This window comes from Schistocerca nitens, chromosome 2, assembly GCF_023898315.1.
Source record: "Schistocerca nitens isolate TAMUIC-IGC-003100 chromosome 2, iqSchNite1.1, whole genome shotgun sequence".
Classification (NCBI taxonomy): domain Eukaryota; kingdom Metazoa; phylum Arthropoda; class Insecta; order Orthoptera; family Acrididae; genus Schistocerca; species Schistocerca nitens.
Genome location: NC_064615.1, coordinates 137,873,939 through 137,896,902, shown reverse-complemented (window position 1 = coordinate 137,896,902; position 22,964 = coordinate 137,873,939). Strand labels below are relative to the sequence as shown.

Below are 22,964 nucleotides of genomic sequence, written 5' to 3'. Positions count from 1 at the left end.
GGAAATTCTTGCCCACATTTGTGGACCTGTTTCAGATCTTGCATTTTGTGATGTTTGTCACCTTGCTCATCAGGAATCTGCAGACCAAACAAATATTTCAGGTGCACAATACACAGACTAAGCCTTTCAGGAGTAGGGTGCTACCCAGTCAACACAAATTGTTTAAGTTTGTAGGCTTCCACGGCTGGTGTCATTTTGGATAAACATCATTGTAAAATACTAAAACAACTAAACAGCTGATGTTTCAACCAACTTGCTGCGGTCATCTTTAGGGCGGTTCACTGAAAACCAAAACAAATAAATTGCCAATGTTTCAAGTGACTTGCTGTGGCCCTCTTCAGGGTAGTTCACTGAGCATAAACCATCCTGAAGAGGGCTGCAGCAAGTAGGTTTAAATGTTAGCAGTTTAGTTGTTTTAGTAGTTTACAATGACATGGCACACAACCCAAAATTATTTTATCCAAAATAAATTGTTTCAGTCAGTTGAATAAGTTCTTACTTATGAGGAGTCTTGTGTAAAGATTAGCAAGCTAGTCTCTTAAGTGCTTTGAATCTTGTCACTATCTATGTAATCAAAATTGAGTGCTCTTCTAAAAACCAGAGTGAGTATTAACAATAAATACATTGCACTTGGAGGTGGATGGTGATAGTCTTTGTAGGATGACATAGTGTTGTAACCCGAAGACTATATACCTTGAACAAGTTTCAGTATTCCTTCCCTTCCTCCTGGGCCTTTTGGTCTAAGGGAGGCGAGGGTGTGATGGTTCATTTACATCTCCAGTAACTGAGGATTTGAATTCTACCCAGCAAATACAGTGCGACATTCGTGCGCCACTGGAGTAATGAACACAGTGGGTGAAAGTGTTTGGAGTGCATTCCACAGACTGCACAAGCAGCACCGCATGCCTGGTGGCAGAAGAATTTTTCCTGTGGATTGATCAACTTCACTATATCACTCAAAGTGTGGCCACACCTGGTTATGCATCGGATTCCTATAGTAAATGGGCCTATTTGCTATGGGCAAATGTTACCAAGGAACTACTACAATGTGTATCGAAAGAAAGTTGTCCTTACATGACTTGGCAGCAGTTTCACTGTAACATTCTGATTTATGGACATTGTGTTGAATCAGAAGGTGAGTGTAATACTTTCCATGTTTTGTGATTTATAAGGAAGTGAAGTTAGAAAATTTTGAAATCGAACTCATGATACCAGTGTTAGTGGCTGATACTTAGTGCTTAGTTTAGGAAAGCTTTATTTGTTCTTTAAAGCATCTCTTGGTGCTTTTGAATATCACCATTCGTTTTGGCACATTGTTTCCCCGAGTTCATTTCTTGTTCAGATGTGTTCAATTGATATTTCCCATGCCAAGTCCTGGCAAAAGGCTATTTATTTTTAATTTGACATAAAATTATTTGGTTTATAATTAGAAAGTTCTTTAAAAGCCTATGTCACACTTGGTCAACTGTTAAGAGTGTTCTTAGCTATCATTTTAATATTCTGGGTTGCTGGTTTCTTAATTATTAATAAAGGACAAGGTTTTTTCTGGAGGCAGCTCCTCCTGGTAGAGAACTTGTGTTTAAGATTGTTTTAAGGAAATAAGGAAATGCTCAATTATGATCTAACTGTTACAAACACATCTTGACCCCAGTACCACCACTCCTAAAATCATTACAGAATGGCCCTTGGTTCATCTGGATGGTCAGTCGCTCAACAGTTCCACCTCTATCTGTCCATACACATCTCTGCAGCCGTCATTCACTCCTGTTGTCCATGGGCTCATGATGCACCACAGTTGGCTTGGCACCAGTTTTGGGTAGCACCATTTTGCCATGCATGGTACACTTTAAGCATGAGGACACTCAAATAGTTTACAAACTTAGCAACATAGGAAAAGCTTCCACCCTTGGCCCAAAAGTCAATGATCATGCCATTTTAGACATCAGATAAATCACTCTACTTCCATATTACAACAATGACTGCACTGTTTTCTGCATCCCCCAGATACACTTTATATACCTTCACTGCTAATGCTGCCACTTGCTGTCTGCAAGTATTTACAGCATGTTGAGATCAAACATAGGTGGTGATCACATTAAAATGACTGGATCGTTTATCTGTATAACATCTGCGATGAATCAGTGGTTACCTTTCAGGATGTTATCCTGTTAACTAACACTCCTCCTCCACAACTCCCAACCCCCTCTGTCACATTTTGTACAATTTACTTCTGTACTTCCACAATGAGACAATGTATGCCCATATGAATTTTGTTGACAATGGTTCTTTTTAGAGTGTTATCCTGTGATTGACCAATGAATTTGTAATTTTTTTCTTTTGTGTTTAAAAAAATTAAATGTTTTGTACAAGTTTTATTTCTTTTAATGTTGAGTATTTTCTTCATAACTGGAATATTTCTAATGTTGATTTTTTTTCTTTTTGTAAGCTTTTAAAGCTTTTTTATATTACTTTTGTATGTACTGGCTAATTCTTTGCAACGTCAGGTGCAGATTGGGAGAGGAGAGAGGAGAGAGGAGAGAGGGGAGGGGGGAGGGGGGGGGGGGCAACCAGGGTATCTGCCCTTGGCAGCAATTTCAAGGGGCGCTAAAATTCATATTCTTGAAGGAAAAAAACCTCATTTCACAAAGCACCTAGCACCCAGCATATGTTGGTCTATCGATTGTTCATATGATTTTGAAATGCATCCTTGTTGGTTTTTGGACATTTTTGAACACATTCTATGTTGATTTCTGAATGAATCATCAGTTGATTTTTGAATACATGAATAGTGTAGGCCTAAGTGTCTGCTAGAGGAATCTCCGTCACATCTAGAAATAAAAAACTTTCCCACAGACAAATGGGGACAGGGCTACACAAGCTGAGCCAAATAAACGCAAATGGGTGTATGCTAAGCATAGTTTGTTTATATGGTTGGTTGGGTGTTTGAACGATCAGCATTGTTATAATTATTAGCGAAGTCCAGAGACTCAAACTACCACAGTGGAAATAAATGACTAATAGGAATAAACTTACAATAGGAAATGCTCATCCCAAACTGGACTGTTTGTGTCTTTCTTGATAGAAGTTTGATTCTTTTGAGGAGGATCATCCATTTCGACAACACAATATGGTTCTGTGCATCCTGAAAGAGAGGAAAAAAGTATGTCTTTATTTAAACATGTTTAAGCTTATCTCAAAAACAGACTTTTATATAGACTAAACTCTGTCCAAACTGGGCTTGGAAGGCCCAGTGATGCTGACCAACTACCAAATCATCCTCAGCCTATGGGCATCACTGGATGTGAAAAACGTGTGGCATGTGGTCAGCACACTGTCCTCCCATTTGTCATCAGTTTATGAGGTCAGAGTCAATACTTCCAAGTTAAATAGCTCCTCAATTTGTCTCACAAGATGCAGATGGAAGATTAGACAGAGGGCAGTGGGGAGGGGGTGAGCAAGGAGAGGAGAGTGGAAAAGGAAGAGAAGTAAAAAAACTGTGGGTGTGTTGCTGGAACAGAAGGCTGTGTAGTGCAGACTGTGCCATCTGGATCATTCCTATCAATACCAGTTTTTTTAATTGCACAGGTGGGAACTCTCCCTGCAATATATCCTACATTCTTGTAACCCCCTAGCCACAACTTTCGTTAGTCACTATCCTTCACCCAACTATCCCATTCCCTGTACACACTCCAGCATTACATAGCCTTCTGTTCCACCAAGGCAACCACAAACATTTTACTTCTCTCCTTTCCCACTCTCTCCCCCTCCACCCTCTACCTAACCTCTTGTCTGCAACTAGCCGCCCTGTCCTTACCCTACCACATCCCTGTATATTGCACACTCCCACAAGCAGCACTTTATCGTCCCCCACCCCTGCTGTGCTGTCCCTCCCCATCCCTGCCCCAGCCTCAGGGCTGTGTGTGTGTGTTTTTTTTGTCTTCTTCAGAAGAAGGCCTTTTGGCTGAAAGCTTACTTGTTTAGCAGTCTTCCTGCTGAGCCTGTCTGCAACTCAACATCTGCACTACATAAAATATATGTATATCATCTTCTAATAATTTCCGGGTATGCAGCCGGAGTATCGAATGACGTTGTCGATTCCGCTGTGACAACAGCTTTCAGCTGGATAAAAATTGGAATCCTGTTATTAAAATTATAAAATCACAGCGGAATCGACAATGTCATTCGATACTCAATGACTAGCTGATCTTTAACTTTCACCACCGAGGGCAGCACGTACAACCTGGCTATGCCGCGCATGTCAACAACTGACGCATGCGCTGTAGGATGCCAGTACATTTCGCATGCGCGAGTTTCGGCATAAATACCACGACTGCACCTGAGCTCTTCAGTAGTTGTGTACTCACCTGATGATGGCCGGACGTCTCTGGGCCGAAATATCGTGGCAGAATGTCGACGGGATCCGGCTGCATACCCGGAAATTATTAGAAGACGAAATACGCTGGGAAAATTTCAGAAGTTATATGTATATCAGTTCAAAGATACATGACATGTACTTCACATGGAGCTACAAGTGAGTAATGTGTTGATTTAACCACTGACAGTACCTACCTCCTCACCCACGGTCACTAACACCTACTTGTGTGGTACCAGTGGTGCTTCATTTGAAGCTATCTGGATTGGGGGGTTCTAGAGGTACCAAAAAAATCACTGGAATTTGGCTAGCAATATGGCCATAGGTAGTAACATAAATTTGCTTTTAGTTGGAGAGTCACTTCATGTCCCACAGACCATCTCCAAGATTTCTATCAAAATGGTGTGAAATGAGTCCATTTACAGGCTATGAATACATGATTTGTTTCTGTGTATGGTTTCATGGTAGGCATTTACCGAATACTAGACAGTATAGTGATTTTAAACTCAGTAAAAATTAAAAGTTAATTTTTGTCAGTACTTACAAATGAAACACAGATGCAACAACATATTGTTCTACCATTGTATAAACATTACTAGTGTTTAATTAAGTATTCATCAATGGAATAGAAGGATTTGACCACCATAAGAAATGACATCAAATAAGATTTTAAATTTTCTTTGCTCCCTGTAAGACATTTTATGTAGTTTAGCAAATAATCACAGATTTTTATGGCTGTGTTTTGAACGCTTTTCTAGAGCCACTAACTGTTTACTGTTTAAGTAATGAGTAAAATTGGTCATTTTTTATTCTAGTATTGTAGCTGCATAAATTACTATTATTCTGAAATTCTTATGAATTACAGATGACAAATCTCATTTTCAGATATACATACTGTGAAAGATAAGTCAGAATGGTTAACTCCTAGAAGTGTTGACTACAAGATGATTTTGAGGGAGCACCACATATTACTCTCACTGCTCACTTTTGTGCAACGAATATTTTCTTCCTAATCGATGAATCACCCCACAAAATTATCCAACAAGAGACTAAAGAAAGGTAATATGTAAAATATGTTAATATGTTGACTAGTTTATTTCCTAAACTAGGAATTATACAAAGAGAAAAAGTTGCTGAACTTCATTGTTTGAGAAGTCAAAATCATGTTCCATCCAGCTCAAATTTCCAGCAGTATGCACACCCAAAAGTATGGAGCATTCTAACCTATTCGTTGACTCCTGTTCATGTACTAAATTCATTTTTGATATTATGTTATCCTTTGTACAGAACTGAACATAATGTGTATGGTTTTTTCCAAGTGAGTCCATTTGCAGGTAACCAATTATTAATGCTTTCACAAATATTAGCAACAATTTTTCTGTTCAGTCTCTTACACTGCATTAATTATAAACATTTCTGCATGTTGCAAAATGTATCAGCTCTGTTGTTGTATGTCACTGAAAATCATTCACATGTGTAAGGAATAGGAGTAGAGGAAAAATTGAATCTTCTACGACTCCATTCTTGCTTTTCCCAGTCACTAAAGTTTTCTCTCTCTTGAGATTTAATCAGTGTCACATTTTGCAATCCTTTAACTAAAAAGTGAAGCAAGGAGGGAAAAAAATGAAATTTCACAGGTTGAGTGTGTGTGTGATGTTATTTCAGAGATTATCGAACAACATCAAGTCAAATTTACAAAGAACTTGACAGTATGAGCCCATTTATCAGTATGACATTGCACCCCCTCTGTCCTGGATGCATGCACTGATGCAGCTGGTAAAGATGTCTGAGGCAAACTGGCCCACAATGGTTGTAACTTGTCCTTGATATCATGGATACTGGCACTGGGACAGAGTTGACATGCAAACTGGTCCCACATACATTCAATTGGGGACAGTTCTGGGGTTCTTGCTGGGCACATGAGCACCTCAATATCATGCTCACAGTTATAGACACACATGCCATCTGTGGACAAACATTGTCAATGTCCTATAAAAAAACATTTTCAGACTTCTCATTGTGTCAGTTCTGGCTAAAACCTTGAGATTTCAAGGATCATCTGCATTGTCTTTGTCAGGATCAACTGACTGCCCAAACTGCTCGCGGTGTTGACATCTGTGATGGTGGTGGCATCAGACTCGCAGCAGCATAAACACTGCAATGAATATCTCTGCCTTTTCTCTGCATCAAGAGATTGCTTCCACACACCATTACAATTATATCCAACGTCCCAGTTGAAGTTCTTCTAGCATATTCTTATTTCTACAGCCTCTTTAACTATAAAATCCCAATATGAAGGAGCCTGTGACAAAAGATTCATTTTGTAAACAGCATTTTGAGCATGTTTGTGAATTAGTGCTAAGCAGTTGCAGATTTCTCCAGTTATCAATTTTTAATATGCTGTTGACGTTCTGCACAGCAGTTGGAAATGGTGCAGATTGACTGACCAATGCAGCTGCTCCCACACTCACAAAGAATGTTAGAAGTCCCAGGGATCCTGAGGTCAAGAGTGTCCTTAACAGAGTGTAGCATCTCCTTTATCTTCTTAGCAGGTCAGACCATATAGCACCACAGAAAGGGAGGAATACAACTGATGGCTCATCACATGAATGTTTAACATATTCATATTTCCTTTTCTTGGAGAAGGCTGATCTCGTTGCTGTTCTTTTGAAACACATGTTTTGATGATTAATTTCAGAAACAGTTTTTGCTCTGTCTACTAATGCAGTTAAAACTGTGTTCTTCTGGAATAGATAATGAAAATTATGGGAACTTATATATAAATCAGTGTTCATCGGCTTGCGGTATGCTGAATGATTGAGAGGTCCATCCAACTTTTGTTGTGACAAAACATCTAAAAATGGCAGCCTTCCATCTCACTCTGTCTCAGCAGTGAATTGAGTGTTTTCGTGTATGCTGTTCACGTGTTCAGGGAAGTGCTCAAGACCGTTTATGCTGTGTGGCCAGACTATAAAAGTGTCGTCAATGTGATGATAAAATGAAGGTGGATAAGGCGGAGCCAAATTCAGTGCACATTCCTCAAAATGTTCCATAAAAGAGTTGTCCACCACTGGAGACAATGGAGAACCCATAGTCATTCCATCTGTCATTTCATAAAATTTACCACAATACAAGAAGTAGGTGGTTGTCATAACATATTGGAAGCTTGAGGTTTTAGCCTGAATTGACATGGCTAGATGTCCAAGAATAGCACTGTCTTGAAAGACTTTGTTCTCAAGCAATGTCCTGTTGAAAAATGGTACTATGTCACTGACCCATGAGAGTTAACACACAAGAATGCAGGATGTCTGTAACACACCACTGTGCCATCAGAGGTCCCTCAATCACTACCAACAGTGACTTGAAGTTATACATGATGGGTCCCCACATCATGAGGGCAGGAGTAACACTGTTGTGCCTCTCCAAAACACTGGAAGAATGGGCCCCCTCCTGCAGAGCTGCATTCGTCACTGAACACAATGTGACACCATTCATCAGCATTCCACATTTCGTGGTCACAGCACCACTCCAAATGCAGCTGCTTATGTTGTGTTGAAGGGTAGCCTACGCATGAGACAGTATTTTCTTAAACCAGCTGCTGCTAGTTTCTGATCAGTAGTGTGGGATGTCACAGAATGTTGCAGAGAGTCCTTACTTGTTCTTAGATGGCAAGTACAGACGTGAAGGGGTTACAATGTGCTTGTGCACAATATGGTGATCTTCCCTTGTGGTGGTCAGAGGTGGTCAGTCGGAACCTTGCGAAGTATGTTTGCCCTCACATTCCCATGCAACATCGGGCCACTGTCACATCCAAATTCCCAACAAATCTGAATACTGCACAATTTAACCAGCTTGCCAAATGGAGACTCACAATACAGCCCCTTTCAAACTCTCTCACTTGCTGATAATGTTGTCATAATGAGTACACAACATTTTCCTGTCCTTCATGGTGATGACTGAACGTCTGAAGCAGTTCACACCTATCTATACCATACCAAGCCTGGCAAAAATACTAAAGTAAAAACAACATTGACACACTCTGGTGGCCATCTTACTTGTCACAGCGAATTGTGACTCTGAATCATTTAATGACTCAGTGATTTTGTGTACATATATGAAATTACATTGACATCCAACCATTTCATCTGGGTGCTTCACTAATGTCTGTTGACATTCTTGAATTGTCAGATGTACTGCCAGATACTGTCACCTTCCTTGAATGACATTTCAGTGATGTGATTGGTCACCATCATCAGGCAGGTGCTACCTTAGACCAATTGTGGGATGAATGTGTCCATAATTCCTAACACTGCCCTCTTGTTCAGCCTGTGGTTTGCTCCCCCAGGCACTGCCCTCAGGCGTTCATGCCACTTGACACTTTTTGAATGCCATCTGTCCCTGCTGACACTGTCCTTGAGTGTTCTGTTTTTGGTCCAAGCTTACTGGTCACATTCTGTTTGCAGTCCAGTCCCATTTGCACTGTCCTGGGACATTCTGTTATCAATTTGCTCTGTCTGGCAGTGTGCTTGATGCATCTGTGCTGATGCATTGTGCATTTATTGTGTTTTTAGTAGATCCAAAGCAGTATCCCACATTTTATTCAACTGATAGCCGATGTCCTTATTGATAGGTCCTCCATCAATCCAATCTCAATCGACTCCCTCATTACACTATTTCAGTATCTGGGTATCTGGTGTCCATCTCTGTTTGAAATGTCAAATCCAAGTGAGCTTTTGTTTTTGAAAATCTTTTAATCCCTTTAATGTCAATGAAGGGTTTTGGTGTTACTTTAAGTTATTAAGTTTCTGCGTAATAACATTTTCTACAGATCCCCTTGCTCCCTCAATCCTATTTTTGCTGCTACATTTACAAAGCGATCATTAAAAATGCTTGTGATGCATGAATTATCAGTCACACAACAGGCATTCAGTTTAACTGTGATACTATCTTGGGTACTGGTTCTGATCACTAGAGTTTGTGCAAATTTTCAAAGTTCTTTGTTGTATCTCATGAAATGAAGAGATGAGACATGACTGATGGTGACCCATTTGTTGGGTGGGGGCATTAAACTCAGCAGCCCAATTTGGTGCTATTTGAGGGGAGTAGGCTATGTGCTTTCCCAGCGTCATGAGCAACAGAAATATGACACTATGCTTAACACAGTCACTGAGACAATACAAGTACACAAATGTCAAGTCAGACATACAAGTCTCCCAAATGGTATCCAGTAAAGAGGCTTGCACAAGACAACAAGCCACACATAAAGCCCCATTGACAGTGAAACATACAATGTAATTTCCCATAAACTGATTAGTTTTCTTATTTCATGTTCCAATACATCTTGCACATTCAAGTGTGCACAAAACTAACTGCATGACTCAGCAAAAATGCAATCATATTTTTTATATTACTTAAAAAGTCATACTGTTTTGAATATTAAGTCACATTGATACTTTACTCACATTAAGTGAATGAGCTTTTAAACAGCCTCAGAACTAATTATTTATGTGCAGAATAGATCACTATTTATTACCTTGTTTTGCTCCTAAGCCTGTGGCTTTGATTATTTTGATAAGAAGCCTTTTCTCTGCTGCAGTCTTTGTTAAATTGGAAGGATACTGTGAAGCCATCTGAAATACATCACTTTCATTAATCACAATATAAACTAATAAAATACCACTACACAATGTATACTCCAATTGTATGAACATATAAATGAATTGCTGATTGCAAAAGCAACCTAAGTCACATAACCCTACTTTTAAGGAAAGTGGGAAAAACAATATGAGTACTATGTAAATTATTAGAAGAAGGTGAAACTTAAGCCAAAGGTTAAGCAGCACTCAACAGGTTTATTGTCAACATCTCACACATACATGCTAACCCGTTTGCATTGCAAAAAGCTTTTTATGCTGTGGATTTAGGTTGTTTTTGCAATCAATGCATTTGACATTTAAAAAATTTCAAAAAATACAAGAAGCAATTAACTATTTTTTATTTAGAATACAGTACCATGATCTTATGTTTCTTGCAAAGCTGTAATATGACTTATTTGAATGCTTTCACTAATTAACACTGTTTACAAAAGGAAAAACAAGTAACAAAACAAAACAGTATTTAATGTTTACAGTTAGAAGTCCATTCAATGTTTTTTTGCATATTTGCTGTAGGCCAAGTTAATATTTCATTCTAGAAGGATGACACACTTTCACTGTCAGGAACAAATTGTACACATCGTTTAATGTATTCAATTTTCTTCACCCCAACAGGTACTTTCATATCCTTGTAACACTTTTCATCTAGCAACTGTGGTTTCTATCTTTGGTCAAATTTGAAGGAGAAGTTATAGGCGTGAAGCCCATTAATGAATTCCATTGCTTCTGCAACTCCTGGCATTGATGATTTATAATGGAAATGATGAAATTTTGAAATATTTAGTGGTACCTTGTCTGCCCTTGGAATATCTCGTTTCAGTGTTTCAATAGAAAAGCAAGTCTTCTTATAAATTGATGGCCACCACTTCTTGAAGTCTGTTATTTCATCTCCATTCACAAAATCCATGATTAAATTACAGTTTGCAGTTACTATAAGATCCATTAATTCTTGGATTGTGTACATTCTCTCTACTTTCTTGAGAGCTCTGTTTATTACCCCAAATACCCTATCACATGACAGGAATGAATGACCACAGATAGGGTAAAAATGTTCAGTCTGTTCAAATTGGTCTAACTCCACAAGAGCTAAATGCAGGCGGATCATTGTGTTGTGTTTGTTCTGTCCCGGGCAGTTATCGGAAAACAGATGTAAGTTTTTCATATCTTGGATCATATATTCATTGATGTAGCTTAATAGAAAAGTACAAACTTCAGTGCGTCCTTTCTTCACATTCCTTTCATGATAGAGATTAAAAACAGAAGACCTTGTATGTAGATTATGTATACAAAATATTTTAACAGTCAACTGTCACAAGTAGAACAGCTCTTTCACCGGGACACGTGGAAGTTGAACATTCTACATGTAGTCTAAACATAAAGCAGTAGTTCTAGGATTAGTCTCCAACTGTCTTTTCCCATCTTGCAGAGCATCATAAACCTTCTTAGATTTTCAGATGTGGACAATCTTCTCTGCTAGTGCTGCTTGTTTTGCTACCTCACTGAATGTTTTTGAGTTAATCTTTAACGTCAACTCTTTGCAGGTGCATTAAGTGTTTACTTTAGGTCTTCCGAAAGCAAATGAAAAGTTTTCACAAAAAATCTTATTATAGTACTCATATTTCACTGGCAAGTTAGGATGTTTGGCAATAAAAAGTTGGTGCATTTTTTTCACAGATATTTCACAGTCAAGGTAGTGCATAGTGTGGCTACCACTATGGGAAATGATCCTTAATGGGAAATGATCTGATGTGATCTGCAGTTTTGACAATTTTTTCTGACAATATAGTATTAACACTCTCACATTTCCTTCTTCCGTCTTTCAGTGTCTGCCCACTGCAGTTTGCGAATTATTTTAACTTTCGCATCTGTTACTGCATAAATACTTAGAAAATCTTTTCTACATAACTCAAATTGTTCGTCTCCAGTGAGGACACAGTAGATAAAAGATTTTTCATGCCTGCACCCCTTCTCACTTCTTGGACGGTGTCTTTTAACAGCACTAGCTATGCTCAGTTCTTGTAGGAAAGGGTCCTGGTCATTCTTGCTTTCCATATTCAGAAAATGTGCTAAAGCTTGAGTTCTGTTGTCTTCTGTAATAACACTAAAACAGCTTCTTTGATAGTGCAGTCTTCTCCTGTCACCTTTTTTGGAATTGCTTTGCCTCTATAATCCACGTGTTCCTCTCCATGAATTTTAGCTTTCTTCATAATATTTCTTTGATATCCAGAAGAATATTTCACCCTTTTCTTCTCATAACTGCTGGTACACGCCACTTCATCTATTTTGACAAGAATACTAAAATCAACAATGCCAATTTCTTTTGTTCAGTTGTACTGCACTTTACTGTAGTGACAACAGTTGAGAAGAAAAATAAACGAAGTCCTGGACTTCGGACATTTCTGCACTCAGCTCAAACTTCCTACCTCTGTTTGAACAGTAACAAACAATGACCTTGGCTGTTTTCATGCACATTCTGGTGGAGCTACATGCAGAGTATGCATTTTTGCCATTACCTCAGTTTTCACCAAAAGTGGACTTACCGGTAAGAGGTTTTTGCAATCAGCGATTCAAACATACCTGTGATGGTCCAAGTTTACTGCTAACCTAAACCTGTTGCAACATTAAAAAAGTTCATTGCAATGACATTTGTGTTCCCCAGCTTCTTAACTTCACTACAAATGCATTAAGATAGTGACAACTTTTCACTAATAATGCACATGAAAGCAGAAATTGTGAATATTCTTCAGCCCCTATGTACTGAACCCATAGAAGCCTTTAGGTTAATAACAGCTTGAATAGAGATGTATAACTCATCATTCTTCCCACACTCCACTCATGAATGGAACAGGAAGACACTGTGGTGCAGTAAAAAGTATATGTTTCATAGTCATTCACAGAGTATAGATGTAGATGTTCACCTACATCTCAATGTAGACTGTGGACAGAAGAATCTTGGAATATACACTCTGGGAATTTTAATGGTATGTTTTTCTATAAGGCACGAAAGCTTTCTTTAGCCCTCCTGCTGGAGTTTGTTGAGTGGTTGTAACACTAGTACAAAACAGACAAACCAGCTCCTATACTCAATTTATTAACCCTACTTGGTAAGGGTCTCAACTCACAAACGGCTCTATAATTGCAGAGAATCTTAGGATACTTTAACTGAATATGCTTTCTTCACAAGTGTACACTAATGAACAACTGAGTTAGAGACAACTGCCTAGTAGCATGTAGCATCCCTTCTCACCCTGACAATGGCAGTGACACAATTTGGCACAGACTAAACAAGACACCAAAGACATTCAGGAAGCAACATGAACCATGAGGCTCAAGTGTTGCACAAAAAGACTAAAGACATGTGATGTGAAAGGAGAGGGAGACAATACACAAGTGATGTTCTGTTCACTGGGTTTTCCTCACACTATTCTGACAATTCAGAAGCAGTTTTCATGATGAAGGTACAAGAGGCCTACATAGTGCTGTAGACAAACTAATGAAGAAAGGAAGATTAAGGTTTAATGTCCCTTAACAACAATGTATCTAGAGATGGGACACAAGTTCGGATTGGTTAAAGGTGGGCAAAGAAATTGACAGTGACCTTTCAAAGGAACCGTCCTGGCATTTGCCTTAAGTGATTAAGGGAAATTATGGAGAACTCGAATATGGGTAATTGGACATGGATCTGAATCATTATCCTCCCAAATGTGTGTCCAGTGTGCAAACAAAATGGATGCACATGGGCAGTCAGTAGGCTCCTCTTTTGTTCACTCATGAAACAATGGGAGATAGGTCCCTTACACAACAGTGCTTTCACCACATGCCTGAATGGTATCCTCATGACAAATAGGACATATCACATCACGTGTTCTTTTGAGGTGCTCATAACCTGCTATTGGCATGTACCACAATTCTTCATTTTAGCACTAACAGACATGTGATTTGCAGCACTGTGGCCCATCTGTTCACTGCTACCATCACCAGTTGCTAACAGTAATCTCAATTATCAATACATATTCCCAATGACTGCTGATACTTTTGGTGGCAGTTTTTCCTAAATCAAAAGTATGCACAGTACACCCTTGCAAGTATACACTGAGAGACATGTTATTTGCTACACTGTGGCCCATCTGTTCACTGCTACAATCACCAGCTGCTGTCAGTAACCTCTGTTATCAATAGATATTGACAATACTGCTGAGTCTGCTGGTGGCAGTTTTTCCTGAATCTACAGTATGCACAGTACACCCTTCACATAGCAGCACATGAAAGTACAATGTCTACACAATCTCAGAAATGAAGTGTGCAGGCAATGGGCACCTGTTTTCAAAAACTACTAATTTCATATGACCTGCCTATCCTACACACTACTGTTGGGGCAACAACCAGTACACGTTGTGGCAATATCTGAATATTATACACTGAATTATTTCATTTTTTCATGTTCCATTTATGTAAATGCCCCACATTGAATCATGCAGGAGGGACAATTATAAATATATGATGACTGTGACTGATTTCAGTGATTCTTCAGAAATGATGAACTCAAACAATATTGAGCCTGATGATAGCCATATATACCATGTCTGTCAGCTGCATAATGGAGCCTTTGCTCTCAAGCAACACATGAAATTGATACTGATGTGAACTAAAATGTGAAGCTGGCCACACTCTGTGAATTCAGCGGCTGTTGGTATACCCTCCCTCATATAACGGCCAAGACCCTCCTTTGTGCAAGTCCAGACATTGCTGGAAAACTGATCCTAGTTCCAACAGATAAAACAATTCATGATGAGTCAGAATTGTTATCAAATACAACAAATTTTCTGTAGTTCTACAACACAGTTATATCACTGAAATAGACCTATGGTACTGTGTGTTTGTCCAGTTGCCTAGCTAAATTTGGGAATGTCTACACCCTTCTCCAGTTATCTGGGACGTTGTTGCTCAATAAATATTCAGAGAGACAAATTTCTGCCAGAAGATGGGCCAATTCTTTTGCCTCATCAATACAGACTAACAGATTTCCTACCACATCCAGTGGCCTTTCATTTACTGAGTAAATTCAGTTCTGTTTTGATTCTGGCATCATCTGTCACCTCTACATCTGTCACTTTGCAACGATTGTAGGAAGAAACTGCAGCGCCATCTTTGTCAGGGATACAATTCTGGAAGAGAGAATTTATTATTCAGCTTTTGATTTATTGCTTCATCATCTTCCATTTTGGTGCCATATGATTAATGAGCAAGAGGCCAATGATTTTGATCCACTGACATAAATCACAAAGTAGTGTAAAGTTCTCATTAAAGCCTGGGTCTAATGGACTGCAGTAAATTCCCATTTATAAGACAAAGTAACATTCCCCACAAGTGCAATAACCTAATATATTTTATTTATATGCTTACAAAAGAATATTAATGAAAGATGTGCCCAAAATAAGCAAGATCTTGAAAAGTAAACAATTTCATGAAGATGCCTGATCACTGATATGCACATCATCTGTTTCGATTATTTCTATTTGTTTATGCTTCTTGGAATAACAATTTTTGGGGAAATTATTCTCTTGCATGGAAAATTTTAACTGGGCAAAAATGACAGAGTAATGAACACTACCCAGCATTGATACTGAACAGGAAAAGAACCATCATAACAAATGATCTCAGTTATTGTGGCCTGTACAGATCAGATTTTAATGATGGGGTGAGGATAGTAGACAAATATTAACAATCATTACTTACAAAAACATATTCACATGTGTAATATCAATGACTCTACGTTTTTGCAAAACTGTGAGCTATACACATAACTAAATGCATTTATTTTACTCTAAATTAAAGACTTTGTGTTACTAACAAGACTGTCATAGTGGACAGGCAGTATGGGCCCAACCTCAGCTGTCTGCCTCACAAATCTTGGGCAAGTGGGATACACACTTAGATTCAGGTTCACCATAGTGCTGCGTAATGCAGTTACTACAATCTCAGAGATCACATCCTGCAGTTGTTGTTCATCAAGATTGCTCTTTATGCTGCCAACTTGTGCAAGAGCTACCTTTATCTGTAAAAAGAAGTGACACAAAATTAAACATGTATTTAACACCAGTGGTAACCATATAAAAAGATCACACTGAAATAAAATGATTTTCAATAGGTTTCAGTGCAATTTATACCACATATGCTAATTGTAAGAAGAGCTTGTCCATGAACATTCAAATGTGAGTTTCACCAGTTTAATTAATTATTTTTAGCAAAGGTGGTACAGATCATAAAGATATATTGGTAATATTTTTCAGCTAAATATAAGAAGAACCTACAAAAATCAAACAGTGTATTCAAATTACATGGTTCAACTACAGTCTTAAATACAAAAGTCAATGCTGTTCACATAAAGTGAAAGAGAATAGCTATTGGACGTGTTTTTTGTTATTGAATGTGAATATTAAGTCTCATGACTCATATGTCATGTTGTTGTTGTTGTGGTCTTCAGTCCTGAGACTGGTTTGATGCAGCTCTCCATGCTACTCTATCCTGTGCAAGCTTCTTCATCTCCCAGTACCTACTGCAACCTACATCCTTCTGAATCTGCTTAGTGTATTCATCTCTTGGTCTCCCTCTACGATTTTTACCCTCCACGCTGCCCTCCAATGCTAAATTGGTGATCCCTTGATGCCTCAAAACATGTCCTACCAACCGATCCCTTCTTCTAGTCAAGTTGTGCCACAAACTTCTCTTCTCCCCAATCCTATTCAATACCTCCTCATTAGATACGTGATCTACCCACCTTATCTTCAGCATTTTTCTGTAGCACCACATTTTGAAAGCTTCTATTCTCTTCTTGTCCATACTAGTTATCGTCCATGTTTCACTTCCATACATGGCTACACTCCATACAAATACGAGGGCCGTTCAGAAAGTAACCTCCGGTTGATTTAAAAAAATACACCAAGTTAAATAAAAATATTTTAATATATACATCTTACAACTACATCTTTGCACTATTTTTCTACATAGTCTCCATAGCGATTGAGGCACTTATCGTATCTCTTCACAAGCTTTGAAATTCCTTCTGCATAAAAATCACCCGCTTGTGCCTGGAGCCAGCCTGTGACCGCATCTTTGAGCTCTTCGTCGTCATCAAACCGTACAAGAGAGTCTTAGAAATCTGTGGAAAACCAGTAGACAACTCCGACATTGAGAAACGTCGATTTTCACGAACTTTTGCATCAACTGTCTGAACGAGTTCGTCAGTCACCAATGATGGTCTACCACTCCTCTCTTCATCATGAACGTTTTCTCGTCCACTTTTAAATAAACGTACCCATTCACGGACAACTCCTTCACTCATAACTCTTGGTCCGTACACGGCACAAAGCTCACGATGAATAGGTGCTGCAGAATATCCTTTGGCTGTAAAAAACCTTATGACAGCACGCACTTCACATTTGGCGGGGTTTTCTATTGCAGCACACATTTCAAACTGCCACAAAACTAAACTAGCGCAGGTACGACGTTCACTCGACCATGGCTTGATGCCGACTTACCTGTTGAGTGCGTGAACGCACAGATGGCGTCGCTACTCCCCCAACAACCCACACTGTGACCAATCGGAGGTTACTTTCTGAACCGCCCTCGTACTTTCAGAAACGACTTCCTGACACTTAAATCTATACTCGATGTTAACAAATTTCTCTTCTTCAGAAACGATTTCCTTGCCATTGCCAATCTACATTTTATATCCTCTCTACTTCGACCATCATCAGTTATTTTACTCCCTAAATAGCAAAACTCCTTTACTACTTTAAGTGTCTCATTTCCTAATCTAATTCCCTCAGCATCACCCGATTTAATATGACTACATTACATTATCCTCGTTTTGCTTTTGTTGATGTTCATCTTATATCCTCCTTTCAAGACACTGTCCATTCCGTTCAACTGCTCTTCCAAGTCCTTTGCTGTCTCTGACAGAATTACAATGTCATCGGCGAACCTCAAAGTTTTTACTTCTTCTCCATGAATTTTAATACCTACTCCGAATTTTTCTTTTGTTTCCTTTACTGCTTGCTCAATATACAGATTGAAGAACATCGGGGAGAGGCTACAACCCTGTCTCACTTCTTTCCCAACCACTGCTTCCCTTTCATGCCCCTCGACTCTTATAACTGCCATCTGGTTTCTGTACAAATTGTAAATAGCCTTTTGCTCCCTGTATTTTACCCCTGCCACCTTCAGAATGTGAAAGTGAGTATTTCAGTCAACATTGTCAAAAGCTTTCTCTAAGTCTACAAATGCTAGAAACATAGGTTTGCCTTTTCTTAATCTTTCTTCTAAGATAAGTCGCAAGGTTAGTATTGCCTCACGTGTTCCAACATTTCTACGGAATCCAAACTGATCTTCCCCGAGGTCCGCTTCTACCAGTTTTTCCATTCGTCTGCAAAGAATTCGCGTTAGTATTTTGCAGCTGTGACTTATTAAACTGATAGTTTGGTAATTTTCACATCTGCCAACACCTGCTTTCTTTGGGATTGGAATTATTATATTCTTCTTGAAGTCTGAGGGTATTTCACCTATCTCATACATCTTGCTCACCAGATGGTAGAGTTTTGTCAGGACTGGCTCTCCCAAGGCCGTCAGTAGTTCTAATGGAATGTTGTCTACTCCGGGGCCTTGTTTCGACTCAGGTCTTTCAGTGCTCTGTCAAACTCTTCACGCAGTATCATATCTCCCATTTCATCTTCATCTACATCCTCTTCCATTTCCATAATATTGTCCTCAAGTACATCGCCCTTGTATAAACCCTCTATATACTCCTTCCACCTTTCTGCCTTCCCTTCTTTGCTTAGAACTGGGTTGCCATCTGAGCTCTTGATATTCATACAAGTGGTTCTCTTCTCTCCAAAGGTCTCTTTAATTTTCCTGTAGGCAGTATCTATCTTACCACTAGTGAGACAAGCCTCTACATCCTTACATTTGTCCTCTAGCCATCCCTGCTTAGCCATTTTGCACTTCCTGTCGATCTCATTTTTGAGACGTTTGTATTCCTTTTTGCCTGCTTCATTTACTGCATTTTTATATTTTCTCCTTTCATCAATTAAATTCAATATTTCTTCTGTTATCCAAGGATTTCTATTAGTCCTCGTCTTTTTACCTACTTGATCGTCTGCTGCTTTCACTACTTCATCCCTCAGAGCTACCCATTCTTCTTCTACTGTATTTCTTTCCCCATTTCCTGTCAATTGTTCCCTTATGCTCTCCCTGAAACTCTCTACAACCTCTCGTTCTTTCAGTTTATCCAGGTCCCATCTCCTTAAATTCCCACCTTTTTGCAGTTTCTTCAGTTTCAATCTGCAGTTCATAACCAAGAGATTGTGGTCAGAATCCATATCTGCCCCTGGAAATGTCTTACAATTTAAAATCTGTAGAAAACAAATTTCCTTTTGTGGAAGCCCACTGGGCTACCACTCACTTTGGCAAACACTGATGCTACTGCCGCAGCACAGTTACGACTTGCCTGCTTATTCCGCCTCCTCCCCGTCTCCCTCCCCCTCCGACTGCTGTGGGGCTCAGCAGCCACAGAGGTAGCACTGCAAATCTGCCTCCCCCCCCAAATCCCCTGAGTTCCCCTTGCACCAGGCTTCACTACAGCTCTCTATTTATGTGCCTGCTGCAAGCCGCTAAGGCCTTTTTGTCTTTCCTCACAGTACTGTGCACTTAGCACACTTAGCATTCGCAACATATGAAACAATTTGCTGTTATACTGAATTATTCTTGTGGCTACACTTTTGACATTTGTAAAGAACTTGGACAGTAAACTACATCATTTGACTGATGTGCCTTAATGTAAGTGGCAACAATAGTGGTCAAAACTCATTCTATGCTGTGTGAACATGGACCCATGACAGCATCAGCTACTGCTAGGTTTGCTATGCTATGTGAACATGGACCCATGACAGCATCAGCTACTGACAGGTTTGCCCAAGGAGGTTCTCAACAATTCTTGTAGCAGCAGTTGGAAGGACAACAGTGCCAGCAGGACCTCTTGGTCAAACTGCTTTCAAATCAGACAGTTACACGTCTGCTGCCATTTCATACCATGAAATGGCTGAAGATTGAGACATGTATGAGAAGCAATTCAGGTAGCATTTCGTCATTCTTAAGGTAAAGTACCTGCAACTGTTAAATCATTCTTTTTTCCTTCTATTCTGTCCAAACATATTGGCTGATTTGCGTTTTCAGCCTTCTCACTGAACAGCCCCTACTTGATTTTGATGAAATGTGGGCTCTCTTAAGTGCCTATTTTCACCGGCATTGCCATGTTATACTGCCACATGGAATTCTATCAATGTCACAAACAGTCCAAATAGTCACACTGCACTTGGCTGGCTCAGTAAAAAGAGCCATTTCATTACTTCCAGTGCTAAGCAACTTTAAGCAGAGTTTATGATTTGGGACACTATTATTCACGGGGCCCTGGACAAGGAAATACACCAAAAAGCTTTGTAATTCAACGGCCCCACTTTGGAGTTGGTGTTGAAATTGGCTCAATCATTCAAAGTCTCTTGGGCACCCGGCTACCATTTAAAACCTTGGGCATATGTGGCAGCCATCGCTTCCAACCTGGGTAATGCATACAGTTTGACCAACAAGGAAGAAGTAGCAGTCACTGAAAGTAAAAATCAACGTGCTATGGCTCAGCCTCACAAATTAGGGATGAAATCTCTGCCTCTTGACAGATGCACACTCCCATCATGCCCGGAGGTTTTTCACAACCATTCTTGGTATGACTGACCACACAGTTCGGCACAATGCAAAGGATACAGACGTCTCACTTCCATACGTTGAACCACTTCATTCCAGAACTCACCTCGGCAGGAACATATGGATATTAACATAATAAACATAGACTTTCAAAACACACAGTGATACCAAGTAAATTGTTCATTACACTTGCAGTGTGCAGCAGACACATTCAACTACATGTAGGCACCAAAATAACAACTTCCTTGTTGAACTTTCCTACTTACCTCCTGCTCCATGCACTGTCACTAGAACAACTATTTGCTGCCTAGTGACTTACAACAAACAGCACATAATGATCAATTTACCACTGAAGTGGTTTACAAAACATTCTATGGCATCTTACCTTTCCTGTGGTACATAGCACAAGCATGGAAAATCTTTATGGCTTAGAAGCCTTTTTGGTTTTTGGGTCAGCCATCAATGCTTAAGTGAACCTTGCCTCCAGCCTTTTGAGGGATTAGAAGAAATATGTAATGAGTGCCCTGACATTTTTTCCAGAGGTCTCATCAAAGCAAAATTCTTCACAGTACACACTGCACATTACACTAAAGAAACTGATGCTCTCTCATTTCTTTCATGCATGGCCTGCATCTTTAGTGGTGCATGACACAGTAAGAGATGAACTGGACAGATTGACAAACCTTGATGTAATTGTACAATTTCTGTGAGAGAGTAGGCAATGCCGTTGGTGATTGTGAGGAAACCCTCAGCCAAACTTTGGTTATGTGGTGATTTTAAGTCACTGTAAACACAGGGTCTGAAACAGATTTATCCCATTCCAAAGAAAAACTATCCACCACAATCTTGGGTGGGCAGTATTTTTCAAAAAACTAACCTGGCTGAAGCTTATTTCCAGCTGCTCTTGATGATGAAAACCAAAAGGTATTAGCTGTCAACATGCTGCATGAGCTTTATAAATTTAAGGATTTGGTTTTTTGCAAAGGCAATGTCCTGGACCTCAAACAATTGCCTAAAAATATTCCAGGATGCATTAATTATTTAGATGGTACTGTTGTCACTGGGACTTCAACCCTATAAAGAAGCATAATTATGGAAGTGATCACAGCACCCCCATCCCCCATCCTGTCCCACCAACTTGAAAGGGCTGCAATATTTCCTTGAGATATTACTTATTTAGGTAAATTTATTCCTGTGATTACCCACCTACTGAATAATCTTCAAAGAAAAGTGTTTCTTTTTCTTGGCAAAGAATTGTGAACAGATGTTGCTGATCTGGCTGCTGATTTGTCTGAATGGGAGTTGGGAACCTTATTAGTGCACCATAACACTGAGAGCTCTGAAGAGCTGATCACTTATGCTTCAAAAACGATCACTGCTGCCCAGAAGAAGTATTCTCAGATTGAAAAGGTGGCACTTGTGAACATTTTTTCATTAAAAAAGTTCCACATTTTTCCTCATGGAGCCATGTTCCACTTAATTGCTGACCATAAGCCTTACATATTGCTCTTCAGCCCAGCTGCTAAACTGATCAGTTGAACAGTCCACTAGCTCCAGCAATTGGCAGTTTTTCTCAGCAGATATAATTACAAGATACATTTCCGAAACACTACTCAGCACACAAACGCTGATGCCCTGTTGCTCATTCAAATGGGTCCTGATCTAAGATTTGATCAAGACGAGGTCCTTTGTTTCCATTTCGAAGACAAGACCCAGCAAGCCATAGGCCATTTTCCCATCACCAGATTTCGTGGTCGGATATCCTGTGTCTCCTGCACCATGGACAATGTACCAAGATGCTATCCAGGTGCTATATCTACTGGTCCAGCACTGACATGCAGATTGAGCACCTCATTTGGGATTGTCATAAATGTGAAACACAGCAAGTAGCACCTTCTTGCCTAGGCCGGTGCCTTCACTGGCTTGGGAGAAAGTTCATTTCAATTTTGCTGGTCACTTTCTGGATACCACCTGGTTGATAGTCATCAATACTTGGTATGAATTTCCCTATACTGTTATCTGACATTACACCTGCACAAAGGCCACTATTATGGTGCTCACCAGAATTTTCACCACAGAAGGCTTTCCCCATACGATTGTATCATATAACAGGCTGCAATTCTGGATGCAGCTTTTTGTCGCTTTGTGCCAGCAGAATGGCATTCCAACACATCATGTCACCACTT

The 22,964-nt window shown here is 39.5% G+C and overlaps 1 protein-coding gene across 5 annotated transcripts in view; it reads right to left on the bottom strand.

Annotated features, from left to right (window-relative positions):
* The window catches only part of LOC126235831 (phospholipid transfer protein C2CD2L), a 624,312-nt gene that overhangs the window by 136,509 nt on the left and 464,839 nt on the right, over positions 1–22,964 (bottom strand). For all 5 annotated transcript variants that reach the window (XM_049944685.1, XM_049944683.1, XM_049944684.1 and 2 more), the window contains exons 4-6: positions 15,878–16,081; positions 9,906–10,002; positions 3,034–3,142 (exon numbers count right to left, since the gene is read on the bottom strand). In XM_049944685.1, coding sequence (XP_049800642.1) covers positions 3,034–3,142; positions 9,906–10,002; positions 15,878–16,081 — 410 coding nt within the window. The remainder of the gene's footprint in view (positions 1–3,033; positions 3,143–9,905; positions 10,003–15,877; positions 16,082–22,964) is intronic.